The sequence below is a fragment of the Mustela nivalis genome (assembly GCF_964662115.1).
Source record: "Mustela nivalis genome assembly, chromosome: 4".
In the NCBI taxonomy this organism is placed as follows: domain Eukaryota; kingdom Metazoa; phylum Chordata; class Mammalia; order Carnivora; family Mustelidae; genus Mustela; species Mustela nivalis.
This window is the reverse complement of record NC_139023.1, coordinates 122,469,843-122,492,651: the sequence shown is the minus strand read 5'-3', so window position 1 is coordinate 122,492,651 and position 22,809 is coordinate 122,469,843. Positions and strand designations below refer to the sequence as shown.

The following is a 22,809-nucleotide window of genomic DNA, read 5'->3' as shown; positions in this document are numbered from 1 at the left end:
ATTGTGATCCTGGGGTCCTGGAATCGAGCCCCACGTCAGGCTCCTTGCTTGGCAGGGAAACTGCCTCTCCCTCTGCCTGCTGCTCCCCCTGCTTCTGCTCTCTCTCTCTCTCTGTCTCTCTGACAAATAAATAAATAAAATCTTTTAAAACGTTAAATTAACTCAAAGTAGATCACAGGTCTAAATGTAAAGTGCAAAACTATAAACTTCTAGAAGATAACATGGAGGCAAAATCTTGATGAATTTAGAACACCAAAAGCATGATACATGAAAGAAAATATTGGTAGGTTGGATTTTATAGCAATTAAACTGCTCTGTGAGAGATACTATAAAGAGAATGAAAAGACAAGTCGCAGGAGGGGAGAAAATAACTGCAAAACGAACATCCATCCCAGGACAGTTACCCCAAATATGCTTAAAACCCAATGATAAGAAAATAAGCTAAATGCCAAAAGATCTGAAAAGAGAGCTCATCAAGGAAATATACAAATGGCAAATAAACGTATGAAAAGTAGTTCATCAGCATATGTTATTAGGAAACTGCAAATTAAAACAATAATAAGATACTAATACATACATATTAGAATGATTAGGATCCAAAGAAACTGACAATGCTAAATGCTGATGAGGATGCAGAAAGCAGGAAATCTTGGTGGGAATTCAAAATTCTAAAGCCACTCTGGAAGTCCCTTGGGCAGTTTCCCAAAAAGCATAGTCTTCCTACGTGATCCAGCAATCACACTACTAGGTGTTTACCCAGTGGAAATGAAAGTCTACATTGACACAAAAACCTGCATGCAAATATTTAAAGTGCCTTTATTCATAATTACCCAAAACTGGAAATAACCAAACTGTCCTTTAAAATTGGAATAAATTGTGGTATATTTATACAATGGAGTGTTAGTCTGCAGTAAAAGGATAGAGGCTATCAAGCCATGAAAGGACATGAAAGAAACTTGGTTAAACAAGCTGATCTGAAAAGGCTGCCTGCTGTAGGATTCCAGTAATACATTCTGAGAAAATGATCATTGGCATGATCATAATATGACCATTGGCTATCAGTGGCTCAAGGAGGGAAGAGGGAAGGACAAACAAGTAAAATGAGGACTTTAGGGCCATAATATTGACCTGTATTATACTGTTATTGTGGATACAAAATTGTATGCGTTTGTCAAATCCCACTGAACAGTACAGGACACCGAGCGGAAGTTAAGGCATGCCAATTTTTTAAAAATTCCATTTAGGAGATTGGAGAATTCCCAGGAAATGCAGATGGTGACATTACAAATGTATGAAACTACTTCACTGAAGGGAATTAGGGGGGAAAGGTACTGCTCTAAGTCCCTTTGGAAATCAGAGGAGTCTATACCAGTAAGGCAGTGGGAATTGCACATGAGCAACTGATAAAAAGTGTCCCATGGGAGTATGGCAAACCCCTTACTGCTCCGTATGTATCCTGGAAGGGAACAATTAAGAAATAAATGGCACATGGTGGGAGCCAGGTCACTTATTATTTATTTACACCTTGAAGGTATTATCTACGACATATAAAATAGTATTAGTTTCACATCATTTCATGAACAATTTGGATTTCAGGGGGGAGGGGACTAATCTAAAATGCTGGAAACATTTTCAGATTACAACTTTTAAGAAATGTCTAGCTTCTGAAGTGACTGTTTGGTTTGTCTTAGATTCTGTTCCATGGTCTGTAGGAACTGTATGTGTGTCAGAGCAGCTTATTATAAATACCTAGATCAAAGGAAACATGTTATTTAGAAAACAGCATTTAAAAATAGAACATTAACTGCTCCTGTGTGATGTCAAAAAGTGAAGAGAGAAAGTAGGTGAGAAGTGGAAAATTCTTATTTTGTTTGGAATACTACTAAATACCTGGATGTTTCCAAATAGTCACAGTTTTAGTACAAGATAGAGCATCTGGATATTTGAATTTTGCTCTTTTCAACTTATAGTGTTGATATGGTGTGGACTTGGCAGAACTTCAAAGTTAAATTATTTCCAAATGCTTTTAACAGCATTTTTTAAACAGCATTTAATTAAAAAATAAAATCTCATTCCACATCACCCTCTCCACCTCCTTTTATATATCCTACTTTTCATATCTGCAGGAAATAGGGGAAGGGGCCAAAAAAGAATACTTGTACTTCCCTTCAGATCACTAGAAGGCCTGATGACTACATACACAGAACTTGGACTTCAGATACACTATTAATTTGCCTCCACACACAGGCAAATAATTTGCCACAGATTGAAATATTGCTCTATTTAAATCAACTTCCTGCCTATTAATAGCTGTGAAACACTAGAACGTATTACCATACCAGTAAAGCCTTCTGCCTCCTTGAATCTTTTTTAAATGAGGCAACACACAAATAGATACAGTTTCATACATACATAACATTGCAGAATCTCCTTGAAGAATTTGAAGAGCAAAATCAACAGTCTGAATTGATTTGAAGATAGAAGTAAGGACCAAGTGAAAATCTAATGGCCCTTCATATGCCAAGATTCCATCATTCTACTTGTCTGATTTATGTCCACGCTCCTTCATTGCCTTGGCACTGATCACAGCAGCAGTATTTCCTGGAGTCATTTATTTACTGATCATTTTCTGCTTACCTCTGGCATCTCCTTGCTCTTGCTGCACCTCCACCTGCACAAATACACAGAGACACATGGACAAATGGCTGCAAATACTTAGGGATTTGCAGTGCAAAGGAAATGAGCATCACATAACTTCCTACTTCTGCCCCTCCTTCCCTCCCTCCCTGCCTCCAATCTCTCTCTTTCTCTCTCTCTCTTCTTTCTCTCTCCCACCTCCCTTTCCTTTTCTCTCTTTTATGTTGTGTGATCCAATCATCATTCTATATAATTAGGCCAATAAAAAGCTATCTTTGTTTTGACTTGATTTGCTGTTCTTTTCCGATTTATGATGTGCCTAGCTCCAAGGAAAAGCATGGTACCTTTGGGCAGCATCTGATTCGTCAGGAAATTCCTTCTGCCACAACATGTGGGTGGGGAGAACATTTGGTGATGGGATCCAGATGCACAGGCTGCCCTTGGCCAGGAATGCAGCTTTATTTTATATGCACGTGCCCAGATGGTGACCCCTCTGGCATTATTAATGTGTCCCAGCTGCCAGGCCTCCTCATTTGCAAGCATGCACCTCGATTTCACAGATTTCGTGTATTTATTTATGAGGCACCAAATTCCTACATTTCATATGTGGCAGTTGCTATTAAAATGAGAAGTTTGAACTGCTCTGGAAATTGATAAAGAATCTTTTAAATTGATACGAAATGTGGCCCTCATTTCAAAATGACCTCTACAATTAGTGAATTCGTAATGCACATTTCTAATCTTGTCCTGTGCATGTTGAGAAAATATGGCACTGGGTTTACACTTTAAAGATAGTTAAGAAATTACACAGTTGCATTCCTGCTATGATGATTCTTTGCTTTTCTTTTATTTCTGATCTCTCAGGCCTATTTTTTAAAAGTAGCATGTCTATATATTTGAACATGGTTATTCACTGCTAATTAAGCCCAGGCATCGAGTAAGAGAAATTTGAGCTCTTCTAGAAATGGGTTGATTCACAAGGAGAACTAGTATCATAAAAATATAACCCAATCATTACTCCAAAGTATTATAGATGATAATAATTCCATGGACTTGAGGAAATGGATTAGTCTAACCTATTCTGGCTTATGATGTAAAGTATAAAATATAGAGGTATGGTAGTTTTGCTGAATTAAAATGAACTGAATCATTATTCTTTAAAAATTCAGCATTTTTATGGGGGAAATATAAAAATGATCAAATTGGGTTTTTTTTCAAATTTCTAAATTCTAGTTAGTTAACATACAGTGAAATGTTGGTTTCCAATGTAGAATTCAGTGACTCATCACCTACATATAACACTGAGAGCTCAAGACAAATCGAACTGTTAAGACAGAAAGATGAAAAATGCAAAGGTAGATGATCAGATTTTGAAAGAGGGAAATCATGTCCATTTCCTTTTTCAATATAAGAAGTAATAAACTAAAAAAGCCAGAAAACATGTCATTTATCATAGATAACTATCTCCAAAATCAGCTGTAGGGAGTAAAATACCCAAATACTCGTGTGACTTTCTTTAAGGGCACCTCCCATGTTTACTATCAATAGCAGAGGGTCACGTTGGCTAGTGCTGAGTTCTCAAGTATAGAAAATCTTACTTAGTATGTAGTTTCTGGCCCTCAGGAAGAGTATTCCACTTCCTTTTTTTTTTTTAAGATTTTATTTATTTATTTGACAGAGAGATAGAAAGAGAGCACAAGCAGGCAGAGTGGCAAGCAGAAGAAGCAGACTCCCCGCTGCGCTAGGAGCCCAATGTGGGACTCGATCCTAGGACCCTGGGATCATGACCTGAGTGGAAGGCAGACACTTAACCGACTGAGCCACCCAGGTGCCCCAGTATTCTACTTCCTTAAGCAAAGCCAAATTCATCTTGATTTCCTAAATAAAGCAGCTAACTCATGGATTCACTATAACCATTCTCACAAGGTAGGATGGAAAATTAAAGCCCCGGGCTCAGAATTCACCTCAGCAGAACATTGCCTGGTGCCCACCAATGAACATCCTCACATGCGACAAACTGTCTTTGCCATCCCCCTCTTACATTGGTGCTGAGCAGATCATAGGTGGTTAGTGTGCATGTAATCAAACAAAAGATCAGAGGTTATGGCTGTTGTTTAAGCCTGTCTGCTTTTCCCAGGAGAGGTGATAGCTGGTATTGGGCCTGATCTAAAGAATGCACCTGGGGGCACCTGGGTGGCTCAGTGGGTTAAAGCCTCTGCCTTCAGCTCAGGTCATGATCCCAGGGTCCTCGGATCGAGTCCCGCATTGGGCTCTCTGCTCAACGGGGAGCCTGCTCTCTCCTCTCTGCCTGCCTCTCTGCCTATGTGTGATCTCTGTCTGTCAAACAAAAAAGTAAATTTTTTTTTCTTTTTTAAGATTTTATCTATTTATTTGACAGACAAAGATCACAAGTAGGCAGAGAGGCAGGCAGAGAGAGGAGGAAACAGGCTCCCCGCTGAGCAGAGAGCCCGATGCGGGGCTCGATCCCAGGACCCCGGGACCACGACCCGAGCCGAAGGCAGAGGCCTTAAACCACTGAGCCACCCAGGCGCCCCAAAAAGTAAAATCTTAAAAAAAAAAAAGAATGTGCCTGTCAGTGTGGTGATGGTATCAAGCTGACCCACAAGCCAGCAGCTCAGTCCCTCCTGCTTCTGCCATATGGGATTGGGGCCAGGCAACTTAACCCTCTAAGGTCACTCGCACTCGGGTCAGTGATATAGGCCACACAGAGTTACACACAGATGAACAGGAAGGAGTTTACTTCTCATCTTGGCTTGCCTAGAAAAGCCACCAATACCTAAAAAGGCAAAGCAAGAAGCAAAACGATGGGCTTCATATCGAATAGTCAGGGGATGAGGGGATCCCACATATGGGACACAAGGGTTAACCCTACACAATGCACTGGGGCAGCAGACAAAAGTGTTCCCAGGAGCTGTTGTGACGTCACTTTCTCCTTTGCCATCACTGTGCATTTGTACATGTGCTCGTGATAGGAAAAACAGTCGCTTGGCTCCCTGTTATTACATACTGTTTCCAGAGCACTTAACTATCTGTGATGGTCTGAGCCTCCCTCAGTCAGCAGAGGCAAACAGGACAGGCATTATTACCCCCAATTTTACAACACAGGTGAGGCTCATTTGTCCAAAGTCATGTAGCTTTTGAAGCCCAAAGTTGCTTTCATCTAAAATACCCAGGCAAAAAGACGTAAAAGAAAATGATTATTTGGCGTTCTTTCCAATTTGAATTCTCAGATGACCAAACCAAGTCCCTCAAAACTTTGCATGTACAGAAGAACTTACAGCTGGACGGTGAGCCAGCTGCATGTTACAGACAGGGTGGTAGAGGTGGTTCCCCCCCAGAGTAGCTTCTGAATCATTTACTGGTGGACTTGCCATTCTGGATCTTCAGTCATTGAAAGAGCCTTTCTGTTCATTTTTCTGACAGCTGGTGACACTGTTGCAAATGTGGGTTGTCCCTCTCTACTTCACAATAAAACTCTACTGGTGGCGGTTTCTTTCTCTGTGGGGAATGTTCTCGGTTATCACCAGTTACATCCTGTTCAGAGCTACCCGAAAGCCCCTCTCAGGGAGAACACCACGGTATGTAGTCCCTTTGTTCCTTCCCTGACGTCCTCCTTATTGTAACCACTAAGAAGTATACTTTAATTCCATTTTTTCCTGGGTGGGGAAGGAAAGCATTACACTTCTTTTGCCTTCAGTAGACAAACTATTTAGAGATTAGCTGTACTGCTGTACATGTTCATTATTTAATAGTGATTTGGACATACCTATAACATTTATTGCTTCAGATGAAAGCCAGAAGGAAGAGAAGTAAAAGTTTAAACTTTCTAGAGCACCATTTTCATCTTTATTTTTAGCTCAGCATTTTGTTTGACTCCATTGGGTTACACATATTTTATAATAGAACAAGAGTTCGATGTTGGCATTTCTAACAACTATGTATGTATTTTATGTCAGACAAATCATAAGCAATGGACAACTTACTCCTCTCATAACAAATGAGGCTTTCCTATTCCAATGATCATCTTAATTACCATGGCCAACCTCTTGACATTTCTATAATTCCCATCATATCATCTGCAAATCTTTCAAAAGTGCTTTTAAGCTCATAATGCGCCCCCAAGTTTGCTTTTGCTCTCTTTGTTCTCTGGATAAAAATCTGAATCTGAGTCTAGATAAAATTGAAATGGGATAAGGAAAAAATGTGTAAAGTGTTACATGGTAATAAGACAATGTCAAATTTTGATCTTTGTTGAAGAATAAATCCTCAGCTCCTGTGGAATGCTCTTATGATTGTTTAGCCATTCAGATGTTTGTTCTTAATCCTCTAAAAAAGTGGGAGAGACGAATACCAACTTTTCCTTCTACTTTGGAGAAGAAAAAATATGCAGTGAGAAAAATCAGATAAATAAATGTAATGATAAAGATGAATCTTTGAGGGCATCTTGGCTGGCTCAACCAGAAGAGCATGTGACTCTTGATCTCAGGTCATAAGTTCAAGACCCACGTTTGTATGCACAGACTGCTTTAAAAAATAAATAATTTTTTTAAAAGATTGGCATTCAAATAAGTAAATTCAGGTTGATGTTTAACTTAATCGCACTTTGGGAAGAGCTTTGAGGTGGTGTTAGGAGACCTCCCAAACTGGGAGCCTTTGCATGGCCTGACTTGCCCATCAGCACATGGACATATGGCACAATTTCTCCTTAAAAAAATATTGCCAGTTATTTAAGACTTGTGAAAGTGATCCAAATTTTGGATGAACCAAAATGTACTTGTTTCCATTCCCTGGATATAATCTATATTGTATTTCAGTGAGACTAGTTCACTTCTCCAGTATAGAATGAATCAACCTAGTTAGACAGTATTTCTGTGCATGTTAGCTGGTTCATTGCAGAGGAACTTCATGACAAAGAATATGCAAATGCTACCTCGTTATACTCCATGCCTCATTTATCTCAGATGGCCAGGGATCTGTGCCCACCACATACCCATTTCAGCTTCTCCTGCCTCCACACTCAGAGCCCTGGCAGACAGAGCCTGACAGCCAACAAGGCCTCACTACCATTTAAGGAAAGACCTAGCCACCATTTGAAGAGAGGACAATGGGAGAGGCTAATTAGGATCCCATTAACTCCTAGAAAAGCAGCCTAGAAAGAGAAGTTCCTGTTTTTGAGAGGTAGGAGGCCCTAAAGATCTTTATGGATCTTTGTTTAATCATCATGTCATAGGTAAATCACTTCTTAGCCATATTCCATTTGGAAACAGGATTTCATTACAAACTGGGAAAACTGGTCAGAGCAAATCAGCAAGGTGCAAAGGCAAACCCAAGGGGAGGGGTCCCCTGCCCCGACACCATTTAAAACCAGCTGTTCCTCCCCCAGAATATACCAAGCCCTGACCAGTAGGTCAGAGTAAGAGAAAGGAAAGGGAGTTTCCTCTCTACTGCAGTAGAGTTAAGGCTCAAAAACAGGCCACAAACGGGCCAACAGAGCCAGGCTTGGCCATATCTGTCTTTGTGGAGGCTGCACGAGTCCTACTCCGGTTTCTCTGCCTTCCAGTTGTAATCTAAGTAGCAAGGGAGTTCTGGACTCTAGCACTCTAGAAACATGTATCCCCAATAAGCAGGAAGATTTGGGGGTGGGGGATTTGGAAAAATCTAACACATCTGTAATAATTATATATGACATATTGAGTATTGAATGTGCCGAGGCTTCTTAACATTGTCCCACATAATCTTCAGGACTACCACAGGAGCGAGTGTGGTCACCCCCACTTTATAAATGGGGCACTCCCAGGAAGAAATGCCAGAGTAAGATGGCCAGAGTCCCACAGGCAGTGACGGGGAAGGGGAGCCCAGAATTATACCAAGGACAAGCAGCATGCAAAACCCCTCCTCCCACCAGCATGCTGTCCCTTTAGAACATCAACAAATCACTTAGCAGAGAAACCCCAAAGTTTAGAGTCAGGAACACCTATAGTGCTGGCACAACCTTGAGGGGCCCATCTCAAGTACATCGAGTTGGAGTACACCTGGAGTTCTAGGACCCCCACTTTGGTGCTGGTAGGTGCTGTGAGGGCAGACAGGGAGGCCCTCTCAGAACTGGCCGCTCTCCCCAGACTTTAGCAACACCAGACTTTAGCCTCCACCAGACTGCCCTGAGCAGTGATCAAAACTGCTCGGCACTGGCAAATCAAAAGGAACAAAAGACCAAGGAGTCACTTTGGCAGAAAGACCCCCCTCAGAGCCCTCGCTGACTCATTTTAGAGATGACAAAGGCTCAGAGCGACTTGACCCACCTTGTGCAGTCCTGTTTCAGTTTCCGGCTCTGTGAAATTCCCCACGGAGCGACCACCCCCATGGGCAGGATTAAAGCTGCAGGAGGAGGCGTGGCCCACATAGCCCAGCCCTTCATCTTTGAAATGATGTAAATGGTAGCGCTATTTTTAACTACTTGAGGAAACTCTGCACTGTTTTCCAGAGTGGCATGTGCCACCAATAGTATAAGAGCGTTCCCCTTTCTCCACACCAATATTTCATCTACTCCAACAGCTATCCTCTCCAACATTTGTTGTTCCCTGTTTTGTTAATTTTTGCTATTCTAACTGGTGGAAGGTGGTATCTCATTTTGGTTTTGATTTGTATTTTCCTGATGGCTAGCAAGATTGAGTACTTTTTCATGTGTCTGTTAGCCATTTGCTTGTCTTCTCTGGAGAAGTGTCTGTTCATGTCTTCTGCCCATTTTTTTTTACTTGATTATTTGTTTCTTGACTGTTGAGTTTGATGAGTTCTTTATAGAACTTGGGTACTAGCCCTTTATCTGTAATGTCATTTGCAAATATCTTTTCTCGTTCTGTAGGTTGCCTCTCAGTTTTGTTGACCGCCTCCTTTGCTGTGCAGAAACTTTTTATCTTGATGAAGTCCCAAAAGGTCATTTTTGCTTTTGTTTCCCTTGCCTTTGGAGATGTATCTTGAAAGAGTTTGCTGTGGCTAATGTCAAAGAGGTTACCACCTATGTTCTCTTCCAGGATTTTGATGGATTCCTGTCTTACATTGAGGTCATTCATCATTTTGAGTTTATCTTTGTGTGTGGTATAAGAGAATGGTAGAGTTTCATTCTTCTATATATGGCTGTCCAGATTTTCCCACACCATCTACTGAGGAGACTCTCTTTTTTCCTTTGGATAGTCTTTCCTGCTTTGTCAAATTTTAGCTGCCCATAGAGCTGAAGGTCCATTTCTGGGCTCTCTATTCTGCTCCATTGATCTATGTGTCTGTTTTTGTACAAAAATACTGTCTTGGTGATCACAGTTTTGAAATATAGCTTGAAGTCAGGCAACATGCTACCCCCAGCTTTGTTTTTCTTTTTCAACCTTCCCTTGGCAATTCGGGTTCTTTTCTGGTTCCATATAAATTTTAGGATTGTTTGTTCCAGTTCCTTGAAAAATGCCAATGGTATTTTAATAGGGATGGCATTCAAAGTGTAGATTTCTCTGGGTAGGATAGAAATTTTAACAGGGTTTATTCTTCCAATCCATGAGCATGGAATGCTTTTCCATCTTTTTTTGTCTTCCTCAATTTCTTTCAAATAGAGCTATGATACAACCCAGCAATTTCACTACTGGGTATTTACCCCAAAGATACAAATGTACTGAAGAGAAGGGCCACATGCACCCCAATGTTCACAACAGCAATGTCCACAACAGCCAAACTGTGGAGGGTGCCGAGATGCCCTTCAACAGATGGATGGATAAAGATGTGGCCCATATATACAATGGAATATTACTCAGCCATCAGAAAGGATGAATATCCACCACTTGCATCAACATGGATGGAACGGAAGGCAATTATGCTGAGTGAAATAGGTCAAGCAGAAAAAGGCAATTATCATATGGTTTCACTTATATGTGGAACATAAGGAATAGCACTGAGGACCTTAGGGGAAGAAAGGGAAAACTGAAGAGGGGAAAATCGGTGGTGGGGGAGATGAACCATGAGAGACTATGGACTCCAGGAAACAAACTGAGGGTTTCAGAGGGTGGGGGAGTGGGGGGATAGCTAACTGGGTGATCAGTATTAAGAAAGGCACGTGTTGTAATGAGCACTGGGTATTATATGCAGATAATCATTGGACAGTACATCAAAATTAATGATATGCTGTATGGTGACTAACATAATTTAAAAAAAAAAAAGAAATTATGTAAATGACAACTCGTGTCTCAAGCCAGCCCACCAACCCCATGTAAAGCATCATGCTTTACAAGGTCCTTTTTGACTAGAAGTCAGTGAAGCAGGACATCTTTTAAAATAACTTCGAAACACTGCATCAGTAATATCATAGAACTTAAGCACTGGGAGCAATGGCTCCCACAGAGAGGAAGCCGGGGGAGGTGAGAGAGTTGGAGGCAGGGCTCCAGGGGCTGAAGGTAAGACAGCATGGTAGTCTCTGGAGTGTGATTCTCCACTCATTCTCCACGCATTCTAACAGTGAAGAGCACTGTTAAAGGCAGGAACAGGGGCTTCTGAGAACCAGAGGGACAAGCTGAGAGGCAAACAAGGCCTTCTACTTGGGAGCAACAGTCCAGCCACCTGCCTCTTTACTCAGAGACCCAAGGACAGCACCCAGCTGCTCCTTCTCCTTCTACCGCCTCTTCTTGTTCCAGTGCTCACAACCTTGCTCTGTGGTACTTGCCCAGGGATCTGGGCTCCTGACCTCTTCCCACATCCTACCAGGCACAAAGCAGCCACATGGCCCCCTCTGTAGTTTTTCTAAGGGATTTTACTGCCAGGGATAAGGGAAACAAACAGGGTATGGGGTTCTCTGCCAGATCATCTATACCCTTCCTATCGCCATCTCCCACTTCTCCATTTCAACCCCATGGGAAGAAGGAAAGTCTTTTTAAGAGTGGTCAGGGTACATGCCTGGACCTATCCACAGGGCAAGAGAAAACCAGCCCAAGGCTCACTTCTGATTCCATCCCAGGGCTAGGGGAGGGGTTCTGTGAGTAGAGAGGACTTGGGATGAGGCTGAGCTCACATCTGCCCTGGGCCTGGGGGAGGGGAGGAAGGGTAGCAGGAACAGGAGTGGGGAGAAACTCCCAAGACAGGAGGTTCCCTCCTCCTGACTTCTCTGTTCCTCTTCTGCTTACTTCCAAGCTATTCCTGCCAAAGCCACTCTAAGATAACCGTAGGGCCAAAAAAGAGAAGGGGAGGCAGTGTCCCAGACAGAGAAGCCATCCCTGAAGATCACTCTTACATGAAGAATGTAGATAAGTTACAATGAATTTGTATATGCATGTGCATACTATTTATACGCTTTGTTGATATATTAAAACTGTAGATTAGGGACGCCTGGGTGGCTCAGTGGGTTAAGCCGCTGCCTTCGGCTCAGGTCATGATCTCAGGGTCCTGAGATCGAGTCCCACATTGGGCTCTCTGCTCAGCAGGGGGCCTGCTTCCCTTCCTCTCTCTCTCTGCCTGCCTCTCTGCCTGCTGTGATCTCTCTCTGTCAAATAAATAAATAAAATCTTTAAAAAAAAAAAACTGTAGATTATTATTGAGTTTAGATGATATAATCTACTCACATATATTACATAAAAAATAGAATTCTAGAAATTAAAAACTGACTTACAAAAATGTTTGAGGAAGGTAAAATACTTTATAATATTTCATGTTCTGTATTTATCCCCACTTCACCCTTCACAGATTGGTCTACAAATGGTTTCTCCTAATCTACAAACTCAGCTATGCATTTGGTGTTGTGGGTTATTTGGCTATCATGTTTACAATGTGTGGATTCAATTTACTTTTCAGGTAAGTATCTCCAGTTAAGACCTTAGTACCTAATGATTAAGATTCTTTAAATTAGGAGCTAATTAGATTAGGGGCCAATTGTTAATTTCTTAAAGAAATATTTCCCTTAAAAATGGGGTCGGGGGTGGGGGGGCGCCTGGGTGGCTCAGTGGGTTGGGCTGCTGCCTTCGGCTCGGGTCATGGTCTCGGGGTCCTGGGATCCAGCCCCGCGTCGGGCTCTCTCCTAGGCAGGGATCCTGCTTCCCTTCCTCTCTCTGCCTGCCTTTCTGCCTACTTGTGGTCTCTGTCTGTCAAATAAATAAATAAATAAATAAAGCAGTGGGGGTAAAGTGTCTGGTGGTTAAATGGCTGCCTTCAGCTCAGTTCATGATCTCAGGGTCCTGGGCTCACTGCCTGAATTCTGGCTCCCTGCTCAGCAGAGAGCCTGCTTCTCCCTCTGCCTTTGCCTCTCCCCTGCTTGTGTGCCCTCTCTTTCTCTAATACACAAAATATTTTTTTTTTAATGGGGTGGGGCTATTTTAGAGAATCCTATTATACTTGAAATGTGATCCAACTTGCACAGTTTCGTTTTGGGGGTTTTTTCCTGACTAATACATGGCAACAGTGGCACAGTACCAAAGGGCCTCAAAATTGGAGCTTGATCCCTGGGACCAATTGTCATGTTAAGCAAATCATTTCTTCTAGATCTCCATTTTTTTCAAATGCAAAGTGGGGATAATCCTATCTATCTGGAGTATCCATTAAGTAAAGTATTTGAAAGCAGAGATTCCCAAACCTGAGAAACTTCTAAAAAGCACTGCTAGGCTGACCCAGTCCAGGCCACATACATTACAGCTCCTGATCCCCAGAGTCTTAAGCCTCCCCCCAGGTGATTCTAATCTATATTGCAGGCTGAGAACCACAGCTCAGTTAAAGAGGTTCTTTATGTTAGCTGCCCCCTGGAATCACCTGGGGTCTGGAGAGGTTCCAAAAATATTGCCGCACAGGCCTCAGCACCAGAGAGTCAGATGTCATTGGCCTGGGGAGCCCAGGTGCAGGGGGCAGTTTTACAAGCCGCCCAGGCCTTTCTTTGCACAGCCCAACCTGAGAACCACTCATTAGAAGTACCTTCTCAAGAATTACTTTGTCCACTTGCCACTGAGTAATAAAATCCGAGGGGAATTTAGAGAATTTAAAATTCTGAAAGAAAGGAAGAAAGAAAGAAAAAGAAGGGAGGGAGGGAAGGAAGGAAGGAATTTTTAAAAATCAATTAAAAAAAAAAAAAAAGCTCCCAAATTTCTCTTAGATACTCTGGCAGGAATTGTCTTCTAAGCTGGAGCCCTTCCCAAGCCCCCCGAATGCCACATTCTTATTTCGGTCCACTGTTGTTTTCAACAGAATCAAGGCCAGAGATTCAATGGATTTTGGTATCGTATCCTTGTTCTATGGCCTCTACTATGGTGTGATGGGGAGAGACTTTGCAGAGATCTGTTCAGATTACATGGCTTCTACAATAGGGGTAAGTGTTGCTTTCATTCTCTGAAACCACTTGAAGAAATGGTCTCATCTTACACATCTGCATCTGTTTTCAGAAACATGTTGGTCTTTTTTTGGTGTTCCCAGGCCAAGTGCTCCCTGAATCTCCTTGCATCAAAAATTATCTTTGCTAGTTGATTAGAAAATATACTTCTTACTTATATAAAGTGGTTGGAAGTAAGGCATCTCATCTTTTTATTTATTTACTTATGTTTATGTCATCTCTGCACCCAACATGGGGCTCAGACTCACAACCCTGAGATCAAGAGTCACCTGCTGTATAGACTGGGCCAGTCAGGCACCCCCCAAAGGCCTCTTTTTAAATAAAATAATTATTTGGAAGCAACAATAAGTAGCATACTCCAACTGAAAGGATTAGTAGGGATGCCTGGGCGGCTCCATCTTGATTTCAGCTCAGGTCATGATCTCAGAGTTATGAAATCGAGTCCCACAGTGGACTCTATGCTGGCCTTGGAGCCCACTTAAGATTCTCTATCTCCATCTCCCTCTGCCCCTCCCTCATCTCTCTAAAAAAAAAAGAAAAGGATTAGTAAAAATTTCAATAATAACAAAAATCTTTCCATCTGCCTTACACAGAAAGTCTTATCTGATGCACATAAAGTACTTTGGGATCCATCAGTGTCTCAGGGTTACTCCTCATAAAGATCAGTTATTACACAGCATTAGAGGAAGTAGAAGATACAAAAACTGAGCTAAATGTATCCTGACTGCGTGTTTTTTCTCTAGAATTAAAAAAATATATATATCCCTAATAGCTTTTTCAAAAACTCTCTTAAAATTCGAAATATACATACTTTCTGGTTAGGTGGATTTCAGATTCAAATGTTAGGAGCATTCATCTACATCTGACACATGTGTATCTCTTAAAAACTTACAGAGACTCCAGGGATGACCCAGTGGTTTCAAGAATTCCTGTCTCTGTCCTCTACCGTTCTCTTGGTACACACCAGATATGAAGTGGAAAAGCTAGTGTGAGTGGCAAGAGAAGAGTGTAATTCAGGACCATTCTTTCTCTCTCTCCGTTTATGGGGCAGGACCAAGTAGACATGACCTTGACTTCGTCCCCATCCCATCTGCCCTTCTCCATTTCTGTAGGCTCTATCTTATTCTTTTCCTGTAGCATGGAATCCATTTATGTGGTATAATGCTAGAACAAGATACCTTTGGGAATTTCTCTACCAAGCATCATCTCTGGGACAACTGCCTTTTTTCTAATGTTTATGGTGAGCACAGAAGGGAACACTTCCACTCCTACTTCCTCTAGCAAAGGCCAGAAGCCGTATTCCCTAAAAAATTCCCAAAGTCTCTTGTGCTTGTCTATGGACAGGAGACAAGGAGAAGAATTATATGTTCTCTGTCCTCCAGTGGACCAGGAAGAAGAGATTCAACCTCATAAGACAAGTTTTTAAGCAACAGCTTTTTAGAGGCTTCTCCTCTGTCATCTTAACTCCATCTACCAAATATATAACATCCACTGCTTCAAGCTATCTCTTGGCACAGCCAACATTGACTTGAACTGATGAGGGGTGTGTGTGCACGTGCATGCATGCTTGTACATATGCTTATGACAGAGATAGGGAGGAGGGAAAGGAGGAGCAGTTTCCATTCTCACACCAGTGCCTAAAGCCCCTCAGCCGACTAATTAAGTCAGAATCTCTGGGAGCGGAGCCAATGCATCTGCTTCGTTTTAAAAGCTCCTCAGGAAAAGGAATGAGCTATTAAGCCATGTAAGAACATGGATGAATTGCAAATACATATTGCTAAGTGAAAGGAGGCAATGAGAAAAGGCTACATATTATATGATTCCATTTATATGACATTTTGGAAAGGGCACAACTGTGGAGATGGTAAACAGATCAGTGGTTGCCGGGGGTTTAGTGGGGAACAGGGTTGAATAGGTGAAGTACAGGGAATTTTTAAGGGCAGTGAAATTCTGTACGACTGTAATGGTAAATACATGACACAGTACATTTATAAAACTCAATAGTGCCTTGTAGCAGAAAGGGTGAAACAATGTATACAAATATAGAAAATCATTTAGGATAGGAGAGAATGCCAGGAGAGAGTGTAGACTGTGACAAAAGAATCTAACTGTATTACAAATATATGAGATAACCACAATGCAGGGAGTAGGAGAAGAAAGTGCTGACTTAAATACCTTTGAAATGAGAAGAGATCAAAGATTAAAAGCAAAGGAACCAAACGTAAGTGCTGTACTCTAGTTCATAAAGTGGTTTCCCTCGAGGCTATGGGTTAACAATTCTGATACTGCTATCCAGTTATTTCAGAACTGAACACCTAAGCAAATGGAGGACCCATAGTGGGAGCTATGTCTCTCACTCTCAGAAGGTTACAAACAGGAGCGCCTGGGTGGCTCAGTGGGTTAAAGCCTCTGCCTTAGGCTCAGGTCATGATCCCAGGGTCCTGGGATCGAGCACATTGGGCTCTCTGCTCGGCTCTTCCTCCTCTCTCTCTCTGCCTGCCTCTCTGCCTTCTTGTGATCTCTGTCTGTCAAATAAATAAGTAAAATCTTAAAAATATATATATAGATGGATACAGGGCTATCTATTGCTATGTTGAACACCATGGGTTAGTATATACAGATACATTTCCTGGCTCTGTTAGCTAAGAAGCCCTAGAAGCAATGACACCCTAGTAGCAACGAGCACACCTCGTGGCCAGATCTTTTCTTTTTTTCTTTTCTTTTTTGAAGAATTTTATTTATTTATTTGAGAGAGAAAGAGAGATAAGCAAGAAAGAGAACATGAATGGGAGAACAGCAGGCAGAGGGGAGAAGCAGGCTCCCACTGAGCAGGAAGCCCAATGTGGGCCTCGATCCTAGGACCCCAGGATCATGACCTGAGCCGAAGGCAGTGCTCAACTGACTGAGCCATCCACGTGCCCTGAGCCCAGATCTTTTCTAATACTATTCTACAACAAAAGGAACCAGGGCTCCTTGGAGAAATGGTTGATTCTAGGTCTTGGTAGGGAACGTACAAATGAGCCTGGAGTATATTGTACTGCCAGAAATTAAGCAAGGACTCAAAAAACCAATCAAACAAAAAAATACCACAATGATAAGGGTTAGCGAGAGAGATACAGAAGCCAACTGAAAAAGCTGCCAATGGCCAAAGCTGGAATAATCTGTGTAACAAAAGAGCAGCAGTAGAAGTAGTAGCAGGAGCATTGGGTTATAACCCAATTCTAAAATAAATATCATGACTCCATATTGATATGAATAAATGAGTGGAGGAGAACAGACAAATCTCTTATGCCAAAGAATTCCACATAATTTATGTAGGTACTCCAACCTTAAGAAGGCTTTATGGTCAAGTTTTTTGTGTCAGCTTGGGTGGGCTAGGGTGCCCAATTGTTTGACTGAATACCCAAACGCTAGTCTAGATACACACACACATCCTATTTTTCCCTTTTCTCTGGAGAAGCCTCACTGACTGAGCACAACACCCTTCTCCTTACAAATGGGCTGCTCAGGGTGATTTTCCTCCAAAGTACAGAATAGGAAGGAATAAAAGAAAGAATAGCTTTATAATGGAGAACCGTGACAACACTGTCACAAGCCTGGTGATCAAGGTTAACAGCAATAGCAGTAAGTCCTGTTCAAAGCATGTGTGATAAGAATGTCACCTCTCTTATCTACCTCTCTAAACCCCGTAACATCAGTGTCTTCAAGAGAAAGACACCAGCTAAATTCCATTTGAGGGACATTCCACACAATACTTGCCAAACTGTAAAAGTCATTGAAAAAAAAAAAATTGAAATCTGAGAAACCACCATAACCAAGAGGAGCCTAAGTGGTATCCTGGATGAGATTCTGGAATAGAATAAGGACATTAGATTAGAAGGGAAAAAAAAAAATACAGGGGCACCTGGGTGGCTTAGTTGTTAAGCATCTGCCTCAGCTCAGGTCCTGATCTCGGAGTCCTGGGATGGAGCCCCACATCAGGCCCCCTGCTCAGCAGAGAAGTGTTTCTCCCTCTCCCTCTCCCCATTCCCCTGCTTGTGCTCTCTCTCTCTCTCCTTCTCATAAATAAATAAATAATCTTAAAAAAACAAGCTTCTTAAGTGTCGCAGCCAACGCAATGAATCGACCAGGGTAACCGTGGGGGCTAAGAGGATGATGAAAAAATGTTAAGAGACAAAGAGATGGGGCCAGGTGGGACACTGAAGAGGATGACCAACAGTGCCAAATTGATTCCACGTCTTAGAAGCATTTATAAGGCAAACCAGAATAGGAGGAGCATTACATCAGTACCTAGTTAGATGACCGCAAGTTCCTATAACAAGTTTACATTAAGTACAAGCAAACCTCATGAGCCGAGGTAATTTTGGCTAAATCCATTAGCAAGACAATCAAACAGGGAGTGGATCTTGGGAGGTACAGAACAACAAGGATTAACTAAGAACTCGGGCCACATTGTTCACCTACTGCAGGGAGAGTGTGTGGGAAGTCACGTAGGCGAGCACACGACACAGAGCACCCACCCTTTCTCAGTGCGTTCCACTTTCCCGTGCTTAACCTTGTCAAGGTGTCCAGACTTTGAAGGAGACACAAGTCAGGGCCTGGTTTGGTCCTCGACTCCACCCGTGCCGTGGCCTCCAACACTTAGGGACTCTAATAACACTGCCAATATTGGAATCAGTCTTCATCTGTGGTACTAAAAGATGCCAGAATCCTAAATTAGAATTCTAAAAACATTGCACCCAATGGGATTAGTCCATGTGCTCCTTCTCATCACGTGGGAATTAAGAAATAAAGCAACGCCTCAGATTACTCCAGACCTGTGAATCAATCTCCAGAATAAGAGAAAGGGTCAGTGTCTGGGTAACCTTAAAAAGCTTCCTTAAAAAGCTATGAACTATAGCCCTGGATAGGAGAACTTTCCCCTTGAAGGATTCACATTGAGGAGGTTAAATTGAAGATTATAGTTAGTCGTGTGCTTTGGGTCCATGTGGGGTTCAGTGGGCTCTTGCCTAAAGACCTCAGCCCCACTGAAGCATTCCTGTGGGGAGGAATGCTCCTAAACCAAGGAAGAAGCAGTAAGGACTCTGGGTTGCTGTGTTCAGGGAATGAATGGCACTGGCCCTCCTTTCCAACAGTGCTCTGTGCATCTCCCCCAACAGTTCTACAGCGTCAGTGGGATGCCCACAAGGAGCTTGTCAGACAATATCTGTGCTGTCTGTGGCCAGAAGATCATTGTGGAACTCGATGAAGAAGGGCTCATTGAAAACACCTACCAGCTCTCCTGCAATCATGTGTATCCTTTTCACACGAAACCACGCGGGCTTCATCAAGCCAGTGATGGAAGGCAACTTTCATATACTCTCTGTGGGTCATGGGAGATGGCAAGTCAGGGAGCGCTGTCGCCTCCTTTCCTCCTCCCCCTCTCACCGTCTCCTCTGCCTCCCTTAGCTAGCTCCCATCCCCCAAACCCCAGGCCTTGATCCTCCTCAGCCATCTCTCTCCGTTCAGATAATCCCTGCTGAATAATTTACTCTTTTGCTCGTAATTTCCTTTTTAAAACTGAATCTCAATGCCACACGGACGGAAAAGCTGCAGTGTGTGCTCAAGACGCTGGCTGGGAAAGCTGTAAGTGAACAGATAGCCAAGAAGGACCAGGGAGAGAAGGGTCTGGGTGTGAGAAAAAGTGGAGTTTCGGGTGCAGGGAGGAGCTCAGGACTAAAGCAGGTGGAACCTGGGTCTGAATCTCATGGGACTGAGCACAACACATTGGGCTCTGCCTAGGAATAATCCCCGGGAACTTGCTTGTGTCAGGTGTGGGCGCAGCCCAGTATCAGGTTTGGTCTTGAAAATAGGACAACGCCATGGGTAGCAAGACACCTTTGATTATAGAAAGAGGGACCAGAGCTTGAGCACTCAGTTCTTGAACCATTGGGGTCCTCTACCTGGGAGTTCTGCCCCAAATAGCTGATGGATCTTTAGGTGTTAGAATACACCTGGGCCTGGAAACCAGCATTCTTTGAGAATTCCAGTCACTGTGGAGGAAGACTTCAGTATGTGGAAAGATACTGGGATCCAGAGCCCCAAGCAAAGCAGCCCATGCTGTCCCAGTATAGAACTCTGAAGACCAAAGTTGTGTTTGGGTTGGTGGACGATCAGTATTTTAACTCTTTTCTAAATACAAGGGGAAAGAAGGTATCATTTATCTTTATTGTATAGCACAACATCAACTTGATAATATTGCTCTACATTTAGTTCAAAGCTCTGGCATGATGAGGTGGTTAAACCATCTGTCTTTTGCCTTTGAAGCCCACCTAACTTAGTAATATCCTAGAGGCACAGTGCCTATGATTCAGTTCTATTTAATCTGGACAGATTCCATTTATTCAATCCTGAGAGTTAAAAAAATGGACTCACTTCACCTGAAATGTAATAGGACCCCTTACTCCAACCTTTAAGCCTTACTATTTTAAGATAAGAGACACAAAGGTTTCCCATATGGAATTCTATGGTAGCTTTTCAGGGTGATACCTTTCCCAAAAAAGGGATCCTTCTTTGGAAGAAATTTTCCCAATCTGGTCCTGGTTTTGAATGTGATTTATTTTTCAAATGTTGGACCAGAGCCCCTTCTCCCATTTGCAAGTGGAAATATTTTCTCTCTCCACCTTTAAAAGTGCTTCGGGATTGTTGTACATGTGTGCATATGTAATCTAAAATGTAGTCACCCTTAAATTTGCTTTGCAGGGAGTATTATTAATGACCCACTTCAGCATGAGTCATTTGACCAAGAAGTGGGCAAACATGACTCACATGAACAAGGTGGGGCAGGGGAAGGAGTCTGTCGCTCTACAGCAATTCTGCCAGCTTGGAGGCTTTTCAGTAATGGGATTTTGAAGATGAGACAAAGAATATTAAGGAGGAGGTAGCCATTTCAACGCTGTCTCCTGACCCCTGACCTTTGTACCTATCTAGAAGATGGGGCCGTACTCCAGTGCTTTGAATAAAGGGCTGTAAGGGCTTTGGGTTTAAAATTTTTCTTAGAATACACCACTTTATGTTAATCCAAGCCTACTGCAAAAATGACCCAATTCCAAGAACATAAATAGTGGAAATTCTTAGTTGCATACAGATCTATACTGAGGAGTTTCACACATGGCCTCAATTTGTCTATACTTCACTGCTCTCCATTTTTTAGGGAGGAGACTTCCACATCATTGCTGTTCACATGGGTGACAGCAGGCTAGTCAGAAAATCATGGGATCTGGTTCCAGAAAGCCACGTTGGGATTAACAGCTGTAGAAATAAGCCTCTAGGATGGATCTCGTAACTGTTCGTCACTTTGCTCCGATCTACAATGTTGTGGAAACCAAGAGAATATATTTGCAAAAGTAATTGGTTTTGAGTGATTCATTCAAGTATTTATTTCATCATTAGGCCCTTAGGCACTGCTTAAGGTACTGAAGACAGAGAATGAGACATGGTCCCACAGCTAGCAGGTGGGCCAGGAGAGACCTGCATGCGCACAGAATGTCATAACACAATGTGATATGAACTCTGACAGGAGCATCCCCCCGAGGCAGTGGGAGAACATCGGATGCGCTCTCAACTTTAGGGGCAAAGGGTTAAACTCTCCAGACAAAGAGATATGTACTAATGAATCTGTCAATGCCTGGAGTTTCAGAATTTTATTAGGTTTATAGTCTATTAAAAATAAGTATCTCCTTATCAGTAATAAAAAACTTGAGATAGGAGATATGAGGCTAATAGAAATATCCATAAGTTGGCGGTTTATGACTACAAATAACTGAAGCTTGTCTAAGTGTCTAAGACAAGTCTGATTCCATAGTAGGTCATGAGTAATGCACAGAAAGTGGAATAGGGAAATACTATGGGGAATGCATGAGAAACGCACAATCAGCAAGGCAGAGAAATGCCATGATACGTTTACATAAAGTATGCACATAAATTTACATAAAATTATTATTTAAAAAAGCACTTTTGTATTTACATAAAATACATAAAATATTACTGCAGAAAAGAATTTTCATATTCTTTATCTACTTTAAATCTTGGGAGGATTGAGTGAAGCAAGAAGAATAAATAAAGCCAAGGAGCTGTGGAAACTCCTCAGGGTCCTAGAGCTATGGCAGCTCTGACTGCCAGCTCCCAGTCTTTGGGGGTTCCATTGCCCTGCACAATCTTCCTTAGATGGTGATGTGCACAGTCAGGTCATGACTGACAGCCATTCTCACCCTCTACTTCCTCCCCGCAGATGGGGTCATTTCCATTATGTCATCGTGAAGCAGACCTTGCCCTTCAATATCTAGAAACTTCCTTAACAAGATGCCTAAGCTTTCACGAATTCTGCATCCGAGGCTGGTGTATAGTTGGTAAAAAGCAGACTTGCCCTTACTGCAAAGAGAAGGTTGATTTGAAGAGGATGATCAGTAACCCGTATCCTTTCTCTAAAAAGTTGTCAAGTGTTACCTTAAATGTTTCTGGTAATGCAGACTTCAACCTGAATTTTCATTTTCTTCATCACAGTTTTAGTAGAGGAATTTGTTTTCCTTAGCCAATTATTTCAAAACGACTCCCTGGTCTCTTCTCCTACCCTGGGCCCATGTTACGACTCTGGCTAGGAACTTAAATGCCAAAAAACAAGCATTCTACTCTCTACATATTCCATATATTCCACTATAAGCGCTTTAGTGGAAATGTGATGGGATATTGCCAGAGTTAGGTAAATATGGAAGGATTAGAAAGGTGATAAATATATAAATCAGTGATGGTTGGATGGATGGATGGATGGATGGATGGATGGA

The 22,809-nt window shown here is 42.2% G+C and overlaps 1 protein-coding gene across 5 annotated transcripts in view; it reads left to right on the top strand.

The window, feature by feature from the left end:
* The window catches only part of RNF175 (ring finger protein 175), a 44,462-nt gene that overhangs the window by 17,559 nt on the left and 4,094 nt on the right, over positions 1-22,809 (top strand). For 2 of the 5 annotated variants that reach the window (XM_082726732.1, XM_082726736.1), the window contains 5 exons: positions 6,082-6,236; positions 12,364-12,471; positions 13,849-13,969; positions 19,150-19,283; positions 22,340-22,441. In XM_082726732.1, the coding sequence (XP_082582858.1) occupies positions 6,082-6,236; positions 12,364-12,471; positions 13,849-13,969; positions 19,150-19,283; positions 22,340-22,441 (620 nt within the window). Of the gene's footprint in view, positions 1-6,081; positions 6,237-9,517; positions 9,717-12,363; positions 12,472-13,848; positions 13,970-19,149; positions 19,284-22,339; positions 22,442-22,809 lie in introns of those variants that run through there. The other 3 variants (XM_082726733.1, XM_082726734.1, XM_082726735.1) reach the window with 3 other exon arrangements.